Source organism: Drosophila persimilis, unplaced genomic scaffold (genome assembly GCF_003286085.1).
Source record: "Drosophila persimilis strain 14011-0111.01,24,50 unplaced genomic scaffold, DperRS2 tig00000686-arrow-arrow-pilon, whole genome shotgun sequence".
Taxonomy (NCBI): Eukaryota; Metazoa; Arthropoda; class Insecta; order Diptera; family Drosophilidae; genus Drosophila; species Drosophila persimilis.
In genome coordinates this window covers 235,460-260,404 of record NW_020825336.1, presented here as the reverse complement: position 1 = coordinate 260,404, position 24,945 = coordinate 235,460, and the positions used below count along the sequence as shown (strand labels likewise).

The following is a 24,945-nucleotide window of genomic DNA, read 5'->3' as shown; positions in this document are numbered from 1 at the left end:
GGTAGGTTTTTTTGTATTATTTTGCAGAAAAGAAAACAGAGACGGCGAGGTAGAAAGTCCAAAAACAAAATGGCGCGCGCCTTTACCAAAATTATGCGCGTGCAAAACGGTCTAAAAGCATTTAAACACTATATATCTTTACTGATTTCGCTTCACCATTAGATGATTTATTTGTGTGTACAATTTTTGCACCGTTTTCCTTTATATTTGTTTACGAAAAATTAACTTGAAATTTTCTTACGTTTTCTTTCTTGCTCTTGACAGCAGTGTGACCGCGGATTTATCGCTAAAATATACGGTCTGGCCCTCAGAAATATACTGAAATATACCGTCTCATTTTCAAAATATACCGTAAATATACTGATGATTTTTCGTATTCCATCAAATTGTTCAATTTTGATATTCGGTAGAATATTACTGGAAGGCTAGGATTTCCAGTCCTGAACGCAACATTTTATCTGATTCACGAATCAATTTCGTACAAGTTTGGCTAATTTTAAAGACTTCCTTTTATTGGATTGTTTTTAAAATAAGGTTTTACAGAAATTTGTGATGGGAATAACTCCACAAAGATCCGATCAAAAGAGTGGAAATCCCATCAAAATATACCGTCCGAATTTCAAAATATACCGTAAATATACTGTTGATAATGCTCATACGTTGCTTGAGATGGAGTGTAAAAATATTCCGCTCCTTGTGGTGCATTGCTTTTGGCATATATCGATATGTACGCATGGAAATTATTAATCATCGGCACTGTCATATGAAATCCATCATTGAGTAAGTGCTGGTGAACGCGCCCATTCTTAGAATTGAAACATTTGTATTCATACATATATTTTTTTTGAGTATTTATTTCTCTGAGTAAATTCGCTCATAGATTCTTTTTGAAACTGGCAATCGATAATTGTAGGAGATTGACATTAAAGTACTTTACCGTAAAATAACAACAATAATTAATATATGAGGATTCATGCAGTGAAACACGATTTGATATAGGAAAAATTAAAGAAACCGTCATATTGAAGTTTCTGGAATTTTAATGTTTTTTTCAATACAATCTAATTTTGTTAAAAAAAAACCTGTGTTTAGTTGTTCGCAGAATTTTGCAAGGTCATACTGTTAATTGTCAGTCGGAACTGATTCAATTGCACTGGTTCCTTAGGTGACTCGCGAAATTTGTTGTTGCACTTTCTGTAGGGATGTGAGGACATCGATAATTTCTCCCGGCACTTAAAAGTAGTTAATGTTTTAGAAAATTTAAATAAAGCTGAGATCTAGATAGCTAGTAATATTCAACGGAATATCAAAATCGAGCAATGTGTAAAATATAACTTGAATTCGTCAGTATATTTTCGTAAATTTCTAAGGTCGGACGGTATATTTAAACGATAAGTCCGGGGTAACGGTCACACTGCATCCCTAGGCAGCAGCGGCAGCTGCGAAAAATTCTCAATAAATCATACAAATATTTTGCGAATACAGAAATATTTCCAGATTTAATCATGGAGGAACTTCGCAAGCATTTATCAAAGGTCAACGTGATCTGCGCCTCAGGCGCCAGCTCTCCGCCAGTGTACAAAGACGAGTGCGTCTATTCATACGACAACCCAGAGACGCCCACCGGCCTATACGTGTGCCTGCACAGTTTCTTGGGCTTTGGCGAGGCTCATGTGCGCGAATATGCCAGTAAGACTGGCAACGCGGTCTTCCTGCACATCAAGCGTGAGAAGACGCTGAAAAAGGACGAGAGCGCAGAACAGGAGAAAAAGGAAGCCGCTGCCGAAGCCCCGCCAGAGAGTAAGATCACACGCCTGGCCATTGGGGTGGACGGCGGCTACAATGAGACTGATATGGCCAAAAAGTATGAGATTAAGGACACCTACAGCATTGTGGTTGCTCCCGAGCTGGACAAGAAGCTGCCCTATCCCGATCCCGAGCTGCCCATTCGTGTGTCTCAGGCAATCGAAGGCATTCTGGCAGCGGACTCGGCAATTTCCAAGCTGGAGAAGTCCACACTGATGGGTGAGTGTGTGTAGACGCTTCTTGCTGGACGTTTTCCTGACGAGCAGAATCTTCCTTTTCGATTTTGTAGGCACTTGGGATGGTGAGGTCCGTCAGGCATCCAAGTATGCAGAAAACCTCGAGCAGCTAAAAAACGGCAAGAGGATTCCGCCATCCGGTTGGCAGTGTGAGAAGTGCGATTTGACCAGCAATCTCTGGCTGAATCTAACCGACGGCTCAATACTCTGCGGCCGCAAGTTCTTTGATGGCAGCGGTGGCAACGATCACGCTGTGGAGCACTATCGCGTTACCAACTATCCGCTGGCCGTCAAGCTGGGCACCATCACCGCCGACGGCAAGTCCGATGTGTTCTCCTACCCGGAGGACGACATGGTCATCGATCCGCACCTGGAGAAGCATCTCTCCCACTTTGGCATCAATATGGCGGCCATGAAGAAGAGCGAGAAATCGATGGTCGAGCTGGAGCTGGAGATAAACCAGCGCATCGGCGAATGGTCGGCCCTGACCGAGAGCGATAGTGAGCTGCAGCCTATGGCCGGACCGGGATACACAGGAATGCGGAATTTGGGCAATAGCTGCTACATCAACAGCGTGATGCAGGTGCTCTTTGTCATTCCTGACTTCCAGGAGCGTTTTGTCGGCACCGGGGCTGAGCGCTACTTTAGTGAGTTCCCCAGCGATCCGGCGAACGACTTCAACATACAGATGGCCAAGCTGGGCAACGGCCTCCAGTCGGGCAAGTACAGCAGCATCGTCGAGAACACACTGGACACGGATAACTTGTCGGGCATATCGCCGGCCATGTTCAAGAACATTGTAGGCAAGAACCATCCGGAGTTCAGTACCAAGCAGCAGCAGGATGCCAACGACTTCTATCTGCATTTGCTTACGATGCTCGATCGCAATTCGCGCAATCAATCGAATCCGGCGGATGCCCTGAAGTTCCTGCTGGAGGATCGCGTGGAGTGCCTGGCCAGCCGCAAGGTCAAGTACAAGAAGCGCGAGGAGTACAGCTTCCGGCTGCCCATACCGCTGGAGAAGGCCACCAATCTGGAAGAGGTCAGGGAGTATCAGGAGCGGGACCAGGCAGCCCGCGAGAGCGGACAGCGTCTCGTCGATCGCGACATTGTCCGTCACAAGGTGCCGCTGCGGGCCTGCCTGGAGCGCTTCTTCGGCACGGAGCTCATCGAGCAGTTCTACTCGACGGCCATCAATGGCAAAACGAACGCAGAGAAGACCACACGCATGGCCACCATGCCCGACTTCCTCATGATCCATCTGGGAAAGTTCACGCTGGGCGACGACTGGGTGCCCAAGAAGCTGGACGTCTCCGTGGACATGCCCGACGATCTGGATCTGAGCGCCTGGAAGTCCACCGGCGGTGGCCTAAAGCCTGGTGAGGAGCCACTGCCCGAACCGGCCGCCGAGCAGCCCAAATTCACGTTCGACGAGGCGGTCATGTCGGAGTTGCTTAATATGGGCTTTCCCCATGAGGCCTGCAAGCGGGCCTGTTTCCACACCAAGAACAGCGGCCTGGAGGCCGCCTCCAACTGGCTAATGGAGCACATTGCCGACGAGGACATCTCCGATCCGTTTGAGGTGCCCAACAATAGCATCGGCGACTGCGCCAGCGAGCAGTTTGTGGCCAATCCGGAAAGCCTGGCTATGCTCATGAGCATGGGATTCGATGAACGCCAGGCCGTGGCCGCCCTCAAGGCCACCGACGGGAATGTGGAGCGTGCCACAGACTGGATCTTCTCGCATGCCGACAGCATCCCCATGGACGAGACCCCGGCCGTGGCAACACCGGCGACCTCTGCTCCTTCCACTTCTGCCGCCGCCAACTATCGTGACGGCACGGGCAAGTACAAGCTGGTGGCTTTCATATCGCACATGGGCACCTCGGCCCAGGTGGGCCACTATGTCTGCCACATCCGGAAGAACGGCGAGTGGGTCATCTACAACGACACCAAGGTGGCCAAGTCGCAGAATCCACCCAAGGATCTCGGCTACTTGTATCTGTACATGCGCGATGAGTAGTAGTCCGAGCCCGTGGTCTGATCTCATCCCAAATTAAAAGTCCTCCCTAAATCACTAAATAAAAACTATTATATACACCCCCAAAGGAAACTCCGAAATAAAGAATAAACCTACATTAAATGGTAGCTAGAATTGCATAAGGAATAGGTTACAGGCTGCAGGTCGCCCCCAATCCCCACTAACCAATGCGACTCACGATTGCAGATTGCCTGGAATTTTAATCAAGTTTCTTCCGGGAGGGGGGCACTAGATCTTGGACAATGCCATTCAAACGGTCCGCGAATGCCTCGAAGGAGAACTTTTGCTGCACCCTCTTATGGCCCTGATCGCCCATCTTCAGGCGCAGCGGTTCGTCGCGAAACAACTGGCACATGGCGCCGCCAAAGCTCTTCGCCTGCTTCTCGCAGAGGAAGCCCGTGGAAGTGTGCACCACAGTCTCCGTGGGCCCGCCGCTGTTGAGGGCCACCACCGGCTTGGAGAAATACATGCCCTCCAAGGGGACGATGCCAAAGTGCTCGTTCTCTGGGGTGTAGAGCAGACAGTGGGCGGCATACAGCAGGCGACACTTCTCCTCGTCCGTGGGTGAGCGCAGCAGTATGACATGTTCTTGGAGGTCCAGCTCGGTAGTCAGTTGTTCCAACTCCGCGTAGTGCTCAACATTCTCGAGGCAGCGCGTGTCATAGCCGCCGGCGATGATCAGGCGACAGCGCTTGAAATCCGCCGATGAGAGCATGTCTCCCATAAGACGCAGCGACTTCAATGCCAGAGCGTGGTTTTTCTTTCTTTCGTAGCGATTGATGTCCAGATAGATGAAGGCGTTTCGCGGCACCCGCGGATGCACGGTCTCTTCCAAGACGGTGGAGCGCTGCTGTAGCTTCTGTTCCATCTGGTCGAAGTATTGCGTGTGAATGGAGGGGTAGAGAACGTCGGGTACGGTTCGCAGCCGTCGGAATGTGTCCTGGAATACGCGTAGCGTGAACTTGGAATTGACCAGCACCTTGTCCGCCAGGCCAACAGTGTGCTCCTCCAGCCAGTTGATGGGAGCGCGATACACGCGCTTCAGCAGGCCCTCCCTGGCGCTGAGCAGCTGGTCCGGAAAGTGACAGTAGAAGAGAACTCGCGGCCGGTGACGGGCCAGGCGCAAGACAGGCACACAGACGGATATCAGATCGCAGAACACCACATCCACCTGCTCGCGCTGGGGCATAAAGAAGCTGGCATAGAAGGCTGCATATAGCATGCGGATGTAAGCGCAGAAGGCATAGAACCGCCCAAAGAGCTTCCGTGGCAGCCAGTCGCCCACGACCTGAACGGGAAAGCTCCCATCGGCGGTCTCCTTGAAGCAGTGGGTGCTGTCATGGTGATTGGTCAGGAAGCTGACCTCGTGACCGCGCTCCTTGAGGGCCAGGGCGGCGTCCACAACCAACCGCTCGGCTCCGCCAATACCCAAATCGGGATGAAGAAACAAAATACGAACCATTTTTCGGCTCCCAAAACAGAAGAGAATATCTGCAAGAGGGAAATGAAGGGGAGTTTTTATTTAAAGTTCGAGTTGAAGGGGAAAGAGTGGTTCTACACACACCTTGTGTCAGAATATTTGCATGTTGCACTTTATAAACCTTTGTAATTAAATATTTATGTTTTGCTTGTGGCTCTTTTTGCTAGGGATGGCACGACGGCGATTCTAGCGATTGCGTTGCGATAGAGTGGCAACCCTAGAACACATGTTGACAGCGCCTACCGCGGCATTTTTTAGCACCAAAAACGCATCCATCTCTGTCCGTGTTTGCAACGCAACGAGCGCATTTTTCTCAGTTCAGTGGAATTAAAATAAAGGAAAGAGTAAATACTCAACCGAACGTCGTGTCCAGGTGCTGCTAGTCAGATGCGGTCGATTGTGTATCCATAAATCGAGAGGCATGCATGCCACCAAAGCGACCGACACCAATCCCAGCCCCAGCCCCAGAGCCAGAAACAAGGCATCACCACAATCGAGCGCGCCTGGAGCCTGAATAAAGGATAGAGAAACATAGAAACGCGTCTACAAATAATAGTATTATAATAACATAAACAGTGATGCATGAAAATTGCCCAAATATTCAATAAACAGTCGCCGTAGCCGTAGCCGTCGCCCGACTGTAGTGCAGGCCAAAAAGAGAGCTAATCAACCATCCCCCCAACACAACACTCCCCCACCAATCAACCGCCGACGTGCGGCGCGTTTCCCAGTGCAAACATTAACATTTAGGAACGTTCTGTGCTAGTGCCACGAGAGCCACGTAGCCGCAAAAGTTGCCACCGAGATGCCCAAGATCTACGTAAAGAAGCCCTTGGCGGGCCTGGTCATACGGAATCGGGCCCACAAGAGCAGCAGTATCTTCACGGTAAGTGCGCCACTGATAGTGGAACCGACCTCCTTATCATCCCATATCGCCGTGAATCACTCACTAGACGGCTGCGTGCCTACGAAATGCGGTTTAGAATTAACTTTAATTGTAATACGTCCGCTCTATCGAGCAATTTGGGGATCACTTGATGACAGACATGCGCGCTATTCTAATTGCTAGTTTTTTACTGCACGGAAATTCCATTTCGATGGCAAATCAGGCGATTCCGCTTATCACAAACAGGCGAATTGGGTGGGTGGGCCATTGGCGATAATATCACAAGGTTTTTCCCTTCATAGTGCCCTAAACGGGTGATTGCCTTGATGTTCTCAGTCCCAACACCCAATAAAAACATAAAAAAGCTGTGCTAAGAACTGCTCGCCATTTCCCATTTCATTTCTCAGTTCCGTTCCCCGTGCGAGTAAGTGTGTCAGATTTCATAATCGACTCAACATCGATGACCTGCCGCACACTCTTCACTCTCACCGACTGGAACCACTTGTGGTCGGTGGTCGATGGTCGGTGGGTCGTCGACTTTCGTTTTCGTTGAGAAGCTGAAGTTGTTCTGTTCTGTTCTGTTCTGTTCTGGCGGGTTTCTGTTTTGATTCGAATCGAGTTTTGGGCGAGCGTTGAACTCTCGCTTTTCTCGGTGAACCAGTTTCATAGGTTCCATCATTAATGAGGTAGCCACTATAAAACTAGTCAAGGTCTTCCCGATTCCGTCTTAGAATCTGTCTTGGGAAAGTGGAATCAGCTTTGGCTTTCTCTGTCTGCCTTTGGGTGTTCCAATTTCTAGGGACCCCGCGCCGCTGCCTTCAGTGCGTGCGCGTGTGAATATTACATTAGTACTTGCCCACACCCTCCCTCACCAGCACCACTCACCAACACATCGGACTGGTCTGGGTGTAATCATCCGACTCCGACTCCGACTTCACCTCCACCTCCGATTGCAGGCGTCGCCCGTCGCACATGGCATGACACATTCCTGACACCATGGCACCGGGCTCTGACTAAAAATGTTAATTAGCCGCAATACTGCTGGAAATCGAAGTCCGAGTCGCGGCAGCCTGCCTGTCGCGCCGCCAAGCCCGCAAAACTATGCAACAGATTTCGCCCGAGTGTATATGTGGAAAGCTCGTGACGCCTGCGCCAAGCAGTTCTCTTTCCATTCCATTCTCTCTCTCTCTCTCTTTCCCTTTCGGGTGGGCTTAATTACGGGTCTCGAGTCGAGGGGAAATTATGTGGAATTGCTTTTCGTCCGACCTTGACTAAGTGTTAATTACTGCACAGGGTACCCATTAGTGGTTACAGTTCGCCCAGGAGATTCCCTGTAAATGAGCTTTTGTGCGGGAACAATGAACACTGCGAAATTAATTCTTAGTTTTCCGAGAAGCCACCACAGAGTCTGGAAAATTTCCCTTTAGAAAATATTCCCCATGGGGAGCTTTTGCCACTTGCTGCACGGCAGAAAGCTTCTTCATTCATAAAACGCAAAGCAATGGCGCCGAATCGTCCAGCTGCCAACAAGCAGAGAGGAAGACAGGGACAGAATGCGAAATGCGAAAAAGTCCCATCGATGCGAACGAAGCTCTCAACAGATTTGAGTACTCTCTACACAAGATATCAGCGGCATTCCTGCAGACAACGCAGTGCATGAAAATGAGATAAATATGCCAAATGATAACTAGACTCATTTATCAGTTTACAACAAGCCTGAATGCCTAGTTGGTTCATTTATACATCTGTTGTTGATCAACACGGGAAAGCTTTGGTCAAGACAAATGCAACAACAGAAACAACAGCAATTGCCATGGTTTTGGAAGTTTTGTGCACGCCAGAAAGCAGGTTTGTGGAGCAAATTCCGCGACGAAAGTGAAATAATCGAAGGCGCTAGGGTGTGTGTGTGTGCTAGCAATGGCACTAGTATTGGTGAGTGAAAGTAAAGGGAAATTTCTATTCCTGTGATGAAATCAGGACCCCAGGAAATAGCCATACCCATTAATGGATATTCTGAAAATCAATCCGTATGGCATCCGGTGATGAGAATGCTGTATCGCCTTCGTTTAGTTTCCAGAATATACATAAATAAATTCAGAGGGGACAACCCGAAATGTGTACATTGAAAATGTGGCAAAGTACCCAAAAAGAGCTTTTGGCCTTTAAAGCTCGGTGTGTCGCGTGCAACAAACGGTACACAGCGGCGGTGGCACAAAGAAAATGTTCGTTTGGCAAGGCCCAGGGGCAGCGAGTAAAAATCAGACGCTTTTCCAGCTGAGTACGGCGCAGCATGTGGAAAAGCGAACACCACGCTCGGACTCGGAGTCGGAATCGGAATCGGAATCGCAATCTAAATCTAAATCCAAATCGTTGCGCATCTATCGTCGCGTAGCGTCATTGTGTACAAAAATACCTACACGATTTTCCCATGTTTTTCTGCGTGCGTTTACATTTTCGCTTTCATTTCGTTTCGTGGCGTTTTCCCTGGTTATCCGTTTAGCTTGCCCCTCGGTTCGCCAGCCTCTTCTCTATAAACAATAGACCGCCCCCCACCCCCCACCCCGGGCCCCGTATGAAGCGAAGGGGCATCTATAGAGTGTGTTTTTTTTTTGCATGTGTTTGTGTGTGTGTGTGTGTGAGCAGAATTTACTGTTAGAAAGCAAACGCGTGGGGGAAAATTGACAAAAACTGAACTTGAAATGCTTCTCAATCCGTACTTGCACGAACGCGTGCTTTCGCCTTCAGCTGTTTGTCCCGTTACGCAAAAACAGTCGCTGTACCAAAGATGTGGGGCCGCTCGAACGGTTATATTTTCTGCCTTGTGCCTTATGCCTTATGCTAGGTTATGTCCACCAAGGTGGTTTCAGATTAAGGGGAGAGAGCGCTGCCCAAAGAGATCCGAAGCGAGCGCATGGATGGCGAACAAAGATCGGTAGTGTCCCCCATGTGGGGGAGCACGGGGTCCCAGCCCCCATCCTTTGACCAGTAGCCATCCTCGCAACCGCCTTATGTTCTGAGAATTTGACATAATGCCCTGCTGCAACCATTCCGGGGGAGTCGTTAAATGTATTCATTGTTCTGCCTGGATTTTTATGGGCAATGAGCTCCGGCCCGGGGCTCTGGCTTTATGGCCACATCAAACTCCGCTTAGTCGCTGGCCCCCGATTGCAATCGTCCCAAAGGGGGGGCAGGCAGAAGCAGGATGGCAACCCACCGTCGTTCCATCACATGGCGGCACCTTGGACGTTTGTTTGTCTGATTTTCTTAACCAAATTTACCCAACATTGGCCAAAGTTCAATAAACCCTTACCGCACCGCAGGGTAAGAGGGAGAGCGAGAGCGAGAGAACAAATATGGCACGACACTTTTCCCCCACATAGGGAAAGCAAGGAAAAACCTTGCCACGCATACAGTAGATTTTCGCTGACAGGATTGTGTCGGAGTCGGAGTCTGAGTCTGGGTCTGAGATGCCAGAGCCAAACATTTGCTCAACCGGCGCCGTTAATGCCAATCAATTACGGGGAGCAGTCCTTCTCTTCACGCGAGAGCTCCCAAGTGCGGAGACATCGGAGGACAGACCTTCCCAGTCCTGGTCGCATGAAAAGCCGTTAGATAACACACTGCCGTCCATAAATTATGGCCCATCCACTGCTTTGTTTGCTGTTCTGCCCTCTTGCGCTCCCACAGAATGAAGCCTTTGTTGGGGAGTGTGGGCCTTTGTTTTGGCATATGCCGCAGTGTAACCTTACCGCAAATCCTCTTCCAGACAAGAGCCTCAGCAATAAAGTATGTACTGGCTATAGAGGATTTTGCAGAGCTACAACTATCAATCGAAAAAGGATATGGCACACAGAAAGTGACTTCTGACTGGAAGACTTCTTCGTTCTTTTGCTGCAAATTATTTTTTCCACTAGTTGTTTTGTGGTTTTATGCGACGGAAACATTACATTTCCAAAGTTGTGTACTTGGCTTTTTTTTAAATTTTTTTTTGGCCAGATTCCAGTGCCATATCCGTCGTCTTCTTTATGCAAATTAACTGCACGACTGCCTTCAGTGCAGCAGAGTCCTGTGCCTGTGCCTGTGCCTGGGCCGTGTCTGCGCTGTCAACACAGTTTGTGCAGAACTTTAAGAATCATAAATCTATTAAAATTGGTTTGTGTTCCATTCCGATTTACGTGTTTGTCAGTCTGTCAGCCTGTCAGGTTTTCGTGCTCGTCGGTCTCTGGTGGTGCGACATGCAAGGTCCGCCCTGAGCCGCCGTTTCGGTGCAGTGCAACGAAGCATTATCAATCACGTCAATGAGAGACAACTGTAACAGACCTTCCACTTTCCACCTTGCCCTTGGCCGTGGCCTGATGAAAATCACTTTGATTTGACAGTCTGCAATGGAATTTTTCTATTAGCCCAAAGCCCGAATCGAAAGAAAAATAGGGACATACCCCCCCAAAAGCAAAGCGCTATCTCTACTAGAAGAAGTAGAGGATACGAATAACATAGAGCGGTGAGCGGTGGCCAGTCGAAGCTAGCTTCATTCATGCACACGACATGTACATGTGCATGTTGTTTTTCCATCATTCGCTTGTGCGCCTCGAGTCGAACATCAGTCATAAGCAGAGCAGTTAGACAGCAGTAGAGAGCAAGGACATGCCCGCCGCTGGCATAGAGCAAGGGTCAAGTTTTTCTCTAGTTATTCTCTCGAAGACGGACGTGGCCCCATCCCATCCCATCCACGCGCGCGCTATTAAGTCTGCCGCATGGCAGGAGACATTGCCAATTGACACTTTCTGTCCACCATGTTGTTGACAAACTATTTTTAATATTAAAAGGCGGCAGGCTGCGAGCGGGGGATGATGTGGGGGGGGTGCCACATTGTGTATACGTAATATATATGTATGTACATAATGCGTATCCCGTAGACGCTGCACGCGCTGCAGTTCGGCACAGAGACCCAGCAGCTGTTGCTGTTGCTCTTGCACCCATCTGACCTTGGTTTCCCCATTAGCTCTCTGCGGCCCGCAGGCGGCACAGGCACAAGCTGACATTTGGCATCCAGTTCCAGTGGCACAAAAACTGTTGATCGATACTCTTCCACAACAGCACAGAGATGGATGATGGGCGTTCATGGTTTCGGCTTCACATTGGCACTGCCTTGGGCCTCAGCTTTGATCCTGCATCAGAGGATTCCGGTTCACAGTCTGCTTGAGGCTCGTGGGTGGCCGGGTTTGGCGCCAATTTGTGGGGGTTTTTAATTAAAATGCGACAGTGTTGGACTCCAGCTCCATCTGGCTCCAGCCAGGCGACAGGAGTCGGGGGACAGGCGACAGGAGACAGGTGGTGTGGGCGGGAGAGTCATACTTTATTTCCAGCTCGAATTGGTATCAGTATCTCTGTGTGTGTGTGTCCTTGGTTCGTTGGGCTTTGGCCTACTTTTGAATGCAAAAAAAACCACAACAATGAAGAAGTTGCCTGCTATTGGCCATTAGGTCTGCTGTTCTTGAGCTTATTGCAAAAATTTGACTGCACGAAAAGGGATGGAAACTCTTTGCCATCCCAGTGCAGGCTACACTTTTGGGGCTGGCCAAATCGAGTGGAAAAATTAAGCCGCCAACTTGACCTTGCCACCCCTTTTATTTTTATAATTTTGCGTGCTAAATGCGCCACACGTGGACAGCCGCAGGCCAGGGACCACAGCCGCAGCCGCAGCCACAGGCATAGGCACAGGCACAGGCAGGACCTAGGCCTAAACGAAAAGAGCGAAAAGATTAATTAGAGGAAAAGAATTTGAATACACTGAAAGAAATACTAATACATGCTAGATAAATTCTTCGAAACGCTGACTAAATTTCCCATAAACGAACGGCCACATTAAGCACTCCCCCACACCACTCGAACCACTTTTCTACCCATCATATTCTTGATTTAAGAACATTTTTCCAACTGTATGAAATGTGCGCGTTTTGCGTGTAGTACGTAATACCCCGTTCTGTTCGCCATTAGCTCAGATCCCATTTTGGGCAGGTTTTCAATTTGGTTTTGGCCACCGCCCACATCTTTTGCCCCTCCTCTTGTAGTTCATTCTTTGTGACATTAATGAAAGGAAAACATGGAAATGTTTTCCAGCATGTCTCTTGCCAAATCATTACGCCATCGTCGCCCATGTAGTTGTTGCTCGGCGGCATGCCCCAAAAAGGATGTGTCTGTCGGGCAGTCGTTAGGAGGCAGGGGGGACCGGGGACTGCCGCCTGTCAAGGTCACTCCCAGTGCAGGCTTTTGATGTGGCCAGTGGCCACAGGCCCCGCAGGCCCCACAGGCGAATGTCAGGCCAAGTTTTCAAGTTTTTCTTTCAAATTGGATTTGAGGACCCACGGAAGAGGATGAGCAAGGACTGCTTTCAGCAATATCCGCCTGCTGATTGACTTCGCTGATGGGGGGACCCGAGCTCTGGCAGGATGCACTCTCGGTCCCGGATGATTATGTAGATGCCGCAAGGCAGTAGGGGGGGCAAGTAGGGGAAATCCCTATTTTTGTTTGGCCTGCACTTGACTTGAGTGCCCTTCTCGTTGGCCAGCTGGCTGTGGCCGGAGATTTATGCAAATTTCCGAATGTATTGACCCTTTCCCAAGCAGTGGTTCCACTTTGAAAAGTACTGCCATCCGAAACAGGGCAACAGCTGTTTTGCGGCTGGCTGATTCATGCTGTCAAAAGTGCTGCCGAGCAGCTGCTCTGGTTGCCACGTTTAGTGAGTACATTAATCTAATTGCAACAGCAATACGACAACAATCGTTTCAATGTTGACTTTCCCGCAAAACTGCCACACAATAGCGCGGCTCTGCGCTCCAACTTTCATCGGTATCATCATCGTTCGGGAGCTTTGTCTATTTGTAGATGAGCGAGCGACAATTTACTTTGGAGCAGTAACTTTTTGCCACCCTGCACCCCTTTAAGCGGAAGGGTATATTAATGGGATACTCGCAGACCTTCTGTAGGTCGAAAACCGAACGGATCTAGCTTATATGCTGGATGGGAGGGAAAGAGCGCAGTGCAAAACCCCGCAAAAGGGTATATTTGTAGGCGGAACTGTGCTTGTTGCTTGTCTTCGCTCTAATGCTCTCTAATATTCAAACAAGGTGGATGCTTCGTCGCCTCCTCTCACGCTTGCTCTCAGTGTGTCACTCGCGCAAACGAAATCTTGAGAGCACAGAGAGTGGCTCTATGACTGGCCCACCTGTTCCGTTCTAGCTCTCTGTCTGTGCGCTCTCCGCTCACTGGCTTTCGCTCTCTCTCTCTCTCTCTCTCTCTAAGCTCTCAGTTGGTCGACATTTAATTGCACTGTTACCGTTGCTCTCAGTTCTTAGTGGGTCGGTGATCGTGTCAGTGCGGCGCGAGCATTGAAACCCAGCAGACAGAAAGAGTGGGGGGAATGGAAATGCCTTTTTCGCTGTCTTCGGGAGCACACTGAGAGAAACCTAACCAATTAAAGTCAGAGGAGTCCGATTTGTATTTGTTTGTATATTATTCAAATGTTTGTCAAAATTCAAAGCGATTATTTTCCAAAAAATTCATCAAAAAAATTTCCGAACTTTTTCCGTCGCTGTGCATCCACCGGAAACCAACGCCAAAAAGTTTCTCCGTGTGCAGTTATCCAGGGTTATACGAGGCGTGTGTGTATGTATGGGTGCATATTTAGGCCACGCGTCCCGACAGCAGCAACAAACAAACAAACAAATAAAGAAATATCTTTTCTGGCATAAAAATCACAGCTCCACCGATCCTCCAACGATTTCCCTTTAAATCAATCTTAATTTTGAATTATTTCTTTATTTGATTTGCTTTGTTTGCTTGTTGCTGCTTCTGATGCTGCTGCTGCTGCTTTTTCTCTCGATCCAAGGCCCCCCCCACATCCATGCTTGCTGTCCCAATTCGCGCCCAAGTGCTAAAAAGTCAGCATTGTTCAGCATTTAGTCCGAGCTTTTTAGCGCCATTTGGTCAGGCATGGATGGGGCAGAGTCGGAGACCGGAGACCGGACACCACCCACAATGGAAATTCGAGAGACATGGGGGTGCCGCCTCAGAGCTGAACAAAAGTCGCTCGACAAATAAGTAAACCTTAAAATGGTGGTGGGGGGATCTTTAATTACAGCAAGAAAAGTGCGTGAAACTCGATAAAGCTACGTCCCATCCCAAGAAAATGTGGTAGTAATATTCTCATCTAAGCCAAACAAATGATAAGATAAGAGAAAAGAAAAGAAGAGCAGACGAGCGAAGACGAAGAGGAAGAGGAAGAGGCAGCCCCGTTGAGAGCAAGGTGACGCAAGAGAAGAGGTGGAAAGTAACTGTTCCAAGGATTCAGCGACAGCAGCTGTGATCCCCGACTACCCTCTCCTCCCCCACCCCCTGCACATGTAGAGCCCATGGCAATGGAATTTAGTGTGACCAGGACAATACCGAGTGAAAATACCAGACCAAAGCCGCGGCCCACTGGCCACTGAGAGGAAGGAGACAATGCGTAACGGGCAATGTTATGCCCAGCGGCAGAAAAAGGAAAAGGAGGAGGACCACGACCAAAACCAGAAACAGAACCAGGACCAGAACCAGGCGGAGCAGGAGCATGCGGACCCGGATGAAGAGTCCGAGACAGAGCAGGAGTCGGATACGGAGACGGAATTGCAGCCGCAGGCCAAGCAAGTCAACTCCGTTCCCCTGGCAAGCGGGCGACTGATCGGCACGCATATCAGGCCCGAACCAGACCCAGAGTCCGGCGAACAGACGGACACCCAGAGCACGGATAGCAACAGCTCCACGCCGACAACGGCAGATGTGGCAGACGAGGAAGATGTGGAGACCGTCAGCTCCCTGCCGCTGTCGCCGCCCACCTGCGTACGCAGCGGCGTCGGGCAGCTGGTCAAGGGCAATTCTCCGCTCAAGAGGCTGCATGCGGACAACCGGTCGGCCTCCATTGCCACCACCACCACCACCAGCACGAGCATCAGCACGACACCGAGCAGCGGTATCAATCAGCCGGACCTGGACAACGTGCCCACGGTAAGCGGGAGCAGCCCTCGACGGCAACAGGTCCATCATGGCCACGTCGACACCTCTAATGCCGCCTCTCTCCTGCAGTCATCGCGGTACGCGGCCCATCCGAGCAACTTTGTCGAGACCGCAATCACCTCAACGTCGCTGGGCACCTCCTCAAGGACGGGCGGTGGTGGTGCACCGGGCAGCACGCATCGGCGCACCCACTCGGCCGCCTCTTACATCTCGATGTGGTCGCTGGCTCCAGGCGCAGATCCGCCGTTACAGCGACGCAAGCGGAATCGATTCTCTCGATGGCTACGCTACGCGTGCAACGTATGCTGCTGCAAGGTTGGTTTTTCTCTGTGTTCGAGGTCTTTTAGGGATTCCTTCTCCATTCTTCATCGTAGCCATCCGATCCCCTGGGGCGGCGGGAGCAACGTTCGATCGCCAGGGATCGGATGTTGGATGGAATTTTCCTTCATTGAATTTGGGCTCGCGGTTTTTTATTTATTATTATTTTATTTATTGATGAGCGACACAACAAATCGGTTAGAGACCAGAGACCCTGTGAAGCCAGAAGGTCTCTGGTCGGCCGCACGTGGGGAGGGGGCCTGCCTAACAAACGAAAACAATTTCGAATTTAGTACAATTTATTTTCAGTCACCCGCATGGCAGCCGCCAATTGATGGGTGGCAGTGTGACGGCAGTGCCCGTTGTGACGGTTGCTCGTGCTGACGTGTTGATGACGCAGCTTCCAGTTACCATTTACCATTCACCATCTCCCTTCTCCAAAGACTCCTTGGCAATCTAATAATGGCTAACTCATCTTCCATCTTCTCTCCGTAGAGTTCCGGAATAGGCGAGCCGAGTGTTCATCATGCGCTGGTTGTGATATTTCTAGAGTTCTTTGCGTGGGGACTCCTAACGATGCCCATAATATCGGTAAGCAGAGTGGGAGGTTTTTAGCTTCTCTGTGACCTCTCTTTGACCTTTTTCTCGCATCTTTATTGCAGAAACTGAACAAGACATTCCCGGATCATACGTTCCTCATGAACGGCCTGGTCATGGGCATCAAGGGGATCCTGTCGTTCCTGGCGGCGCCGCTGATCGGCGCTCTTTCGGACATTTGGGGTCGAAAGTTTTTCCTATTAGTGACAGTATTCTTCACCTGCCTACCCATACCGGTGATGTCCTTCAACACCTCGTGGTTCTTTGCCATGATCTCAATAAGTGGCGCCTTTGCCGTCACCTTCTCGGTGGTGTTTGCCTACGTGGCCGATGTGACCACGCCGGAGGAACGTTCCAAGGCTTATGGCCTTGCCTCAGCCACCTTTGCTGCTAGTCTGGTCATCTCGCCGGCGTTGGGCAATGCCCTGATGGACTCGTATGGCGAAACGCTTGTTATTGCTCTATCCACAGCCATAGCGCTGCTGGACGTGTTCTTTATTCTGGTGGCAGTGCCGGAAAGCCTCTCGGAGAAGGTGCGACCCTCCTCTTGGGGTGCTCCCATTAGTTGGGAGCAGGCGGATCCATTTCAGGTGAGCAGAAGAACCAGGAGAACGAGGAGATTTCCAGAAATTAATATGCTTTCTTTGATTTTTGACGATTCAGGCTTTGCGAAAGGTCGGCACGGACAAGACCGTTTTGATGCTGTGCCTCACTGTGCTGCTCTCCTATCTACCAGAGGCTGGGGAGTATTCCTGCATGTTTGTCTACCTGAAGCTAAAGATGGGCTTCAACTATACGGAGGTGTCCATCTTCATAGCCATCGTTGGCATCCTGAGCATCACAGTGCAAGTGACCCTGGGATCCTTTATGAAGTACGTATTCTAATCACACAGAAGATTGAATCTCTCTGAATCCTGATCGTCATCTGTTTCTGTCCTTCAGAGTGTTTGGCGCCAAGCGAACGATCATTGTGGGCCTGGCCTTGGAAATCGTACAGCTGCTGTGGTACGGCTTGGGCAGTCAGAAGTGGTGAGTGGTCAGGAGAGCCAGGAGCCAAATGCTGATGTGGGGCATTGTGTGAATGTATCCATTATTATTTTCGCAGGATGATGTGGTCGGCAGGCGTTGTGGCTGCCTTGGCCTCCATCACCTATCCCGCCATCAGTGCATTCGTATCGCTGTATGCGTCCCCCGAGAGTCAGGGTGAGTTTGGTTTCCTCTTTCGATGATTCGTATATGACACTTATCCTTGATCCCCCATCCACCATTTAGGTGCTGTTCAGGGTATGATCACGGGCATGAGGGGCCTGTGCAATGGCTTGGGACCAGCTGTGTTTGGCGTTTTCTTCTATCTGTTCAATGTAAATCTGAATGAAGAACGCGACAATCTACATATGGCCAGTGGCAGTCGCGAGACGAATGTGGAAAAGATATCGCATCATGTGCCAGGACCGCCATTTTTGTTTGGCGCCCTGTGCGTCGTCTGTGCTATAATCGTGGCATCGTTCATTCCAGAGGGCCAGAATGCCCAATTGGAGAAGAAACGTAAGGAGAACTCGAGATCCATAAGAGTCGCAGCACATTAGATAGTCCATGAGCCAGAGCAGCAAGACTCGCGCCCGAAATATCGATTGAATAATAAATTTGCCTGCCGTTGTGGAACGGGACACCGTATTGATGAGAGTTTTGGCCTAAATCTTTTTTTCTTTTCGCAGGTGCCTCGCTCGATGTACAGTACGAGATCGAATCTGGCCACAAGGCTCCCAGCTCCCTGGCGCCGCTTATACGCTCCGATTCGCTGGCGCAGCTGTAGTCGTCCTATCCACACACACAGCCCACACCCACAGCAACACACACAACCGCAACAACCGCAGCTGGTGTCTAAAACATACGTATAAGCAGAGATATTTAAGAATTAACTTTAACCGATTTTGTAATTGTAACGAATGCTGTAACTAGTTTGGCTTTAGTTAGTCCCACAATCCCACAATCCATGGCTAAGTTTTCTAGAGAGAGAGAGTCTCTGCGTCGATGCCCATGCTGCTGATCATGCTGCTGCTATTGCCTTGCCGCCTGGTACTCCATTCAAGTCTTCGGTTAGTTTTCACCTTAGCCGATACTCCATCAGTGTCAGTAAAGTTACACTTGCACCCAGCACTCAGCACCCACCACCCATCACACCCGCTTTCAGGATTCAGTTCAGTTTTTCGTTTGTTTTGTGGCTCAATGCTGGGGTTCCCCTTTCGGCTGGGGACTAAATTACACACATCACACAGCAGATGAACAAAAACTGCCAAAATAATAAACAAATTAATTGTAAATTCGTAAAACCTTCTGCTAAATGCGAAAATTCAACACTACCATTCAGCAAATGCCTAAACGAAATACCCAAATAGCCCTAGTACCATTTTTAGTTGTAACAAAAAAGAAACACAATTAGAAAGAGGTAAAATCCAAATAAACTGAATACTAAGCTTTACTTTGCAAATTGTAGTGATCTAAAAAGTGTAAACTCAAAACAAAACCGAGTTCCAGCAGTCGCAAATGGAATAATATTGTACTAGTATACATATATATATAAATATGCATACACACATACATATATAGGAACTGAGCACCGGGGTATCTTGATGTCGAGACACGTGTGCCTCGACAGAACAAAACAAAACAAAAAATGAGATAAATGTATAGAGGAGGGCACTGGACACAAATCATAATATTAGCGTGCGAGAACACTGTAGTTTTTTTTTATTTTGATAAAGCCAGTATGAAAAATAAATGTTGCAATGATGCTTGAGGCATACGGATAGTCAGTCCCCAAACCACTCCAAACCACTCCAATCCAATCCAATCTAAACCAAAACAAACCAAACCAATCCCAAGTGTGGAATGTGCGTGTGTATGTACAGTACTTTAGAAAATCAAAGTTATATATTTTTCAAAGTGTGCTGCAGGAACAGTGTAAGGTCCTCCTCCACCCCACCCCATGCATGCGGCACGTAGAATGCTGCTCTGAATGCTGCTAATGAGTAAGGACGGGTAGGACGACAGTATGTATGTAGAGAACGATATCCACATTTTGATTGTAAATTATTTAACATGTAATTTAGTGTTTTAAACGAAACCAAAATAAACGAAACTGTTTGATGAAGCGCTTACACCATTTGAATACCTCTTATCCCCACAACAGATGCTTTTGTGACTGACTGTTCACTGTAGATCAACTGTAGCTTTGATCTACCTGTTATTTTGATTATTGAGTTGTCTTTACACACAAGCACACATTAATTAATGTTCCGCTCCACACACAACGAGCATACACACCTACACATTAGTCTTCAGAAGCAGACATCTACACAGAACCCAAATTTAGGCTGCATTTTCTGTTGAACGATGACTTCCAGCAGAAGTCCGGCAGGCGACTGTGGAGGATGCCATCACCAGTCGGATCTTCCTCGGGGCAAGAGAAAAATCTCGCGAAGAGAACGGAGGCGTCACTTGGCCGTGCTCTTCTTACTCATTATGGCATTCATTGCCGCCACGGATGGACAAACAACTGCAGCTGCAGGTGGAGACGGAGAAGGAGGCGAAGGCGAAGGCGGAGATGGTTTGCCAAATATGGGGGTTCCGCCGGATTTTTGGCGCACGGGCTACGAGGGACACGGTACGACGCACGAGCAGGTCGGACAGGTGCACTTTCCTAAGCCTATCTACACCAAATTCAATGGGTTCTTTAACTATTCCCGGGACTTGTCATCGACCACAAAAGCTGTTAATCCCATTTACAATTTTACACACTTTATCTTTGGCACGGTGATGACCGACGAACCAGCTCTCCCCCCCGGTGAGTGTCCAAGACCTGGCTCCGCTGAGCGCCGATCAGCAACACGTTGACTCGAATTCGCCCTCCGATCTGCAGGCTACATCATGGTGCAGCAGGAGAAGGTCCTGGTACTTGGCAAGAATGTGGAGAGGAACGAGTGGTCCCTGCTGATGAGTCGGTACTGGCTGGTGCTTTTCTTTGTGATATTCCTTTTGGCCGCGATCATTGTCATACCATTCATTGCGTAAGTGGGGCTACCCCCAGAGCGTTATTTTCTAATGGCACAAACCATATCTCGCAGTGTTTGCTACTGCTGCTTCTGCTGCTGTCTACGGTGCAAGCAGGGCTGTATCAGGTGCATGGCGGCCACGGACCGCAGGCGGCGCATGTGCTGCGGCATATGCCTCTTCCTGCTGATCATTGGCTTGATGTGAGTCTGGGTAGCGTCATCAGCATTGGCAGTCCAATTAACGTCGTTTCCGTGTTCACAGATTTGGCCTTCTCATTGCGTTTGTGACGAACAAGTTCTTGCATCGCGGATTGCAGGAGTCCATGGTGACAATGCGACGTAGCAGCGAGGACACTTGTACATTTTTGAGGAATGTCGCTGACCACATCCACCATCTGTTAGTGTTCAACTTTCAGGAGCTGGAGATGCACCTCATCGAACAGATAAACGGTAGGCTCTAATCGGGAAATTGAAATCAGCTAAAATATGCCCGAGTACCTTCGTTTTTTGTAGACGCGCATAATCACATCTTCCTGGACCTGGCGGATGCCTCCGATAGCAATGCTTTGATTGAACTAGAGCGAATACTGGACAGTATGCCTCTGGCTCACCCCAAGATGAAGCAATTGGAATATCTGGAGAAGGAGTTACGCTTCTATATGTCCAACCTGAGAGACTGTAACTAGGACAATACGTGTGCCATGCCATGAGATCTTCTAGCTTTTTTACCCTGTCTCTCTTTTTTTTCAGCAATACGAGGCCTCAAAAGAGATATGACCTACACGGTAACCCATTACTGCGGCAATACCAAGGAGCGTTGTTACAAAACCATGGCGGAAAAAAGCGTTTTGTATATGGATACGTCAACGTGCCTGCACTTGGACGAGGTATTTATTTTGTTTTCATCTCACGCCATCTATCAGTTTCTGTCATATCAGTTTCTTGTGTAACTTCTAGCTTCCAAATACCACAGTCTATGTGGAAGCCGTGGAGATGATTATTAAGAAGAGATACAACCTAATACCGAAGTTGGCCTTGGTCCGATTCAATAAAGTTCGAGAAAAGATCAAGGAGCAGATGGAACTCGTTGGTCCGCCGCTTAAGCGAACTATCGCCACAGGTCACTCGATCTTCGATGATCGCGCCTTAAAAATACGCAACATGATTGATGCAATAATCAGCGATATTCACTTGAACACCATGCGATCCACAAAGACATTCGACGACGTCTATGAAAAGTTTGGAACGGACCGAAGGACTATTAATATCATATGTATCACATTAATCTTCATAGTAAGTCGGAATTGTTTAAGCTCGTATGGGTTTTGTGTGGGTTGAGCTGCGGCTTTAGAAGGACCGGATGTTTTTTCGAGTATAGATTTGTTCTGTCTTCTTAAAAGCTTGGTTTTTCCACATTAGTCTTTATGGGAGAATATCGTAAAGTATAGTAGATCCTTAGGTACTAGTACTAGTGTACTAGTGGCCTTTCTGAATAGTTGTATGCCTAATCAAAGCGAAAAATGCTATCGGTATTAAAATGCTTGTATCGCCGTAGATAATAGTTTTCCTGTTTACGTCCTTGGTATGCGGCGTCGGCGGTTATAGTCGGACTCATCCTGGACCAAGTGGATTTTGCAGCAAGGGCATGGCCGCCTCATGCCTGCTGATGTGAGTGCGACTATCCGTAGGTGTCTAAACATTGTCATCATATTCACTCGTCATCATATTACAGAGCTATAATCCTGATATTTTGTGTGTTCTCGTTCATCACGATGGTCGGAGTGTTCTACTTCATGATCGGGCTGGTTACTTACGAGGGGGCCTGTGCACCGACAACACAAGATGAGAAGTATGAACTTTTCCGCCAATTGGATGCCGTCATCGATATGAATCGCTACCTAAGGCCAACGAATCCGGGCGATGAGTGGGTGATGCCACCACTTCATATGTCAGAGGCAGTCAGGTCCTGCCGTGCAAATGAGTCCATATTCCAGCTGCTGCGTACGAATAATATCTACGACATAAACGACTTGGCCAACATCATTCTGCTGCCCGATATCCCAGAAGAAGCACCCGTCTTCACCGAGGATTTGACGAAGCTTGAAATTTTGACGGAAAGCGAAAAGATCCTACTTAATAAGGTGCGCAACAGCAACCTCTCGACCTATCACAGCATGCTATACGATCAGAACCTTTGCTTGAAACTATCGAACAACGATTTGGAGGTCTTGGCCAATGTGTTATTGGAAGACTTGGCAACGGATGAAGCAGTCCTAAAAATAGATGGTCGAGTTCACAGTATTCTGCACAAATACAGTGCATTGGCCTACCACAAAACCTTCTATCTGCCAGTGCAACGTGGCATAAAGAAGGCTCTGAAAGTTGTGAAGGAGATCGATACACTCATTCTTTACCTGAACCATGACTTTGGCAACTCCATTGAAATACTGCTCACGGCGGTAATTAACGCCGAGAATTTTGTCAGAAAGCGCGGCGCGGAGTACGTCAACAATCTGGGCTATAATCTCACCAGTGCCATCAACGAACAGGTGGAGGAGTACATCAATATGGTGATTACGGAGGCAAACAATAAAGTGGGCCTGTGTCAGCCCCTCGCCTACATTTACTATGAAGGCGTTTACTTCGTTTGTTCCCGTCTAGTGGATCCCATAGTGAGTACAGACTGCGGCACCTGAAATATTGTGCTTGTGCTTTAACATATCCCTTTTCAGAACGGATTCTGGTTGGGTTTGCTTCTCTGCTCCATACTCCTCCTGCCTACACTCGTTGTATGCCATCGTCTGATGTGTTTGTACCTCAAAATCTATCCGGCTCCTACGGTCGCTGCTGTAGGTTCCGTCACGGGAAGGTGAGACTCCAACAACAATAATTTTTAGAATTTCCTAACTACCCCGTCCCTTACTCTCCCAACAGGTGTCCTACTTGCACAGGTGACCCGTACGTGCCAATCATACCGCCTAAGTGCGGCAACAAGCACGATCCGGATTGCCGGTGCGCGCCGTGTAGAGGTATAAAGCATAAGGCCCCCACGGAATCCTGCGGCCGCGACCACGATCCGGCTTGCCAGTGTCCGATTTGTAAAGGGGCCAAAAAGTCAAAGCGCGGCAGGGGCAGGGGGGGCGCTGCTCCAGAGCAGACTGCACCAATGCCCGGACCAGTCGCTGAGATGATGGTTATAAGCGAGGCACCGGCCCCGAGCAAGCATAAGAAGGATTAGGATCGAGAAACATATACATATATATATATATATATATATATACAGAAAACAGCATAAATGTCAATCTGTAAAAAATACATTATTAGCAAAGCAGTTTGGAAAACAGAATTGTAATATTAATTAAGAAACATCACATATGTATACAATAAATATAAATATATTTAATAAAAAAATATAAAAAAAAATACAAAAATTAAGAATGTAGAAGAAGGTTTTCATCAATTGGCTCAAATTTCAGTTTCCAGTTGTTTGTACGAGTATTTGCCAGGAGGTTTTTGAGAATAATTTGAGGGTATTTGAGGTGAGGGTCTGAGGGCTAGTAATATTCAACCGAATATCAAAATCGAGGAATACGATTTCCAATCAGGGACAAATAACGAATTACCTCTGGTAAACCAGTCGGTATTAAAATACACTATACTAAAAAGGATGAAATTTGAATAGTTTTATCGCAGGTGAAAGATATCGTGGCCGTTATATCCGGTATATTAGATTTGTGGTAAAAGTGGCTGTGTAGCTACCCTTCCCCGTCCTTACTCATTCTCTCTCTCTCTTGCTCTATCCCACACACTCTTTTTCGTGCAGTGTGCGAGTTCTGGCGAAAAGGAGAGAGATAGAACGGCTAATGTTCGTGTAATAATTCAAAGGAAGAGACAGAAATAAAAAAAAATTAAAAAGGTCAGATAAAAAATTAAAAATTAAATATTTTTAATATGGTTTCTTTATTGTATTAAATAGAAAAAATATATCAAAAAATTAAAGTTAAAAAAAAAACACTTTGTCTTAGAAATAACTAATAATTACTCTGATCCTGTATACACAGGACTGGAAACTGTTGAGTCCTTACTGTCGACATACAACTAAATTCTTTACCTCCAAATCTAATTTCATATACTTTTTTTGCAAAACGCTAATCAGTTTTGTCAGCGAGCTAATTAAAGGATCTTAAATCCTCCATAGTGCTTTGGCGTGAACTTTTACGCGTTTGATGTAGTCTGATGTTTCCAAAATGCCAAGGAAAATGATAGTGACGGCAATAAATGTAGTGATTAGTATAAACAATGATCTATTAATACAATAAAGGAAAAAATGATCCTAAATAAAGAAAAATAATGGTCCGTTAATTTTTTATCTTATTAGTCGATATATTTTTTTCGGATCTGAGTACTATCTGCAAGACACCTGCTATTACAATTTTTGTCGAATAAAATACGGCATGCATTTTTCGTTTCCATACGAA

The 24,945-nt window shown here is 48.0% G+C and overlaps 4 protein-coding genes across 7 annotated transcripts; 3 read left to right on the top strand and 1 right to left on the bottom strand.

Annotated features, from left to right (window-relative positions):
• Positions 1-1,372: 1,372 nt before the first annotated feature.
• Positions 1,373-4,065, top strand: LOC6600604 (ubiquitin carboxyl-terminal hydrolase 5). Its single transcript, XM_026991708.1, has 2 exons — positions 1,373-2,025; positions 2,096-4,065. Exons 1-2 carry the CDS (start codon positions 1,506-1,508, stop codon positions 4,063-4,065), a joined length of 2,490 nt encoding a protein of 829 aa, XP_026847509.1. The 5' UTR covers positions 1,373-1,505.
• A 217-nt stretch (positions 4,066-4,282) lies between these two features.
• On the bottom strand, positions 4,283-5,574 carry LOC113566407 (alpha-1,3/1,6-mannosyltransferase ALG2). The gene has a single exon (XM_026991840.1). It carries the CDS (start codon positions 5,543-5,545, stop codon positions 4,283-4,285), a length of 1,263 nt encoding a protein of 420 aa, XP_026847641.1. The 5' UTR covers positions 5,546-5,574.
• Positions 5,575-5,925: 351 nt separating this feature from the next.
• LOC6600603 (hippocampus abundant transcript 1 protein) lies at positions 5,926-19,573 on the top strand. Of its 4 annotated transcripts, XM_026991705.1 has the most exons (10): positions 13,835-14,114; positions 14,590-15,491; positions 15,570-15,815; positions 16,314-16,409; positions 16,481-17,005; positions 17,079-17,287; positions 17,358-17,444; positions 17,521-17,618; positions 17,688-17,960; positions 18,131-19,573. In XM_026991705.1, exons 2-10 carry the CDS (start codon positions 14,952-14,954, stop codon positions 18,226-18,228), a joined length of 2,172 nt encoding a protein of 723 aa, XP_026847506.1. In that variant the 5' UTR covers positions 13,835-14,114; positions 14,590-14,951; the 3' UTR covers positions 18,229-19,573. The 4 variants fall into 4 exon arrangements, with proteins under 4 accessions (XP_026847507.1, XP_026847505.1, XP_026847504.1 ...); XM_026991704.1 differs by lacking the exon at positions 13,835-14,114 and adding an exon at positions 8,776-8,889 and having other exon boundaries at positions 14,590-15,815; XM_026991703.1 differs by having other exon boundaries at positions 13,812-14,114; positions 14,590-15,815.
• A 130-nt stretch (positions 19,574-19,703) lies between these two features.
• On the top strand, positions 19,704-23,705 carry LOC6600602 (prominin-like protein). The gene is made up of 11 exons (XM_026991839.1): positions 19,704-20,259; positions 20,335-20,482; positions 20,540-20,668; positions 20,730-20,917; positions 20,981-21,145; positions 21,218-21,354; positions 21,425-21,760; positions 22,023-22,135; positions 22,200-23,139; positions 23,200-23,336; positions 23,402-23,705. The coding sequence occupies exons 1-11, from the start codon at positions 19,809-19,811 to the stop codon at positions 23,703-23,705; spliced, it is 3,048 nt and encodes a 1,015-aa protein (XP_026847640.1). The 5' UTR covers positions 19,704-19,808.
• The last annotated feature ends 1,240 nt before the right edge of the window (positions 23,706-24,945 follow it).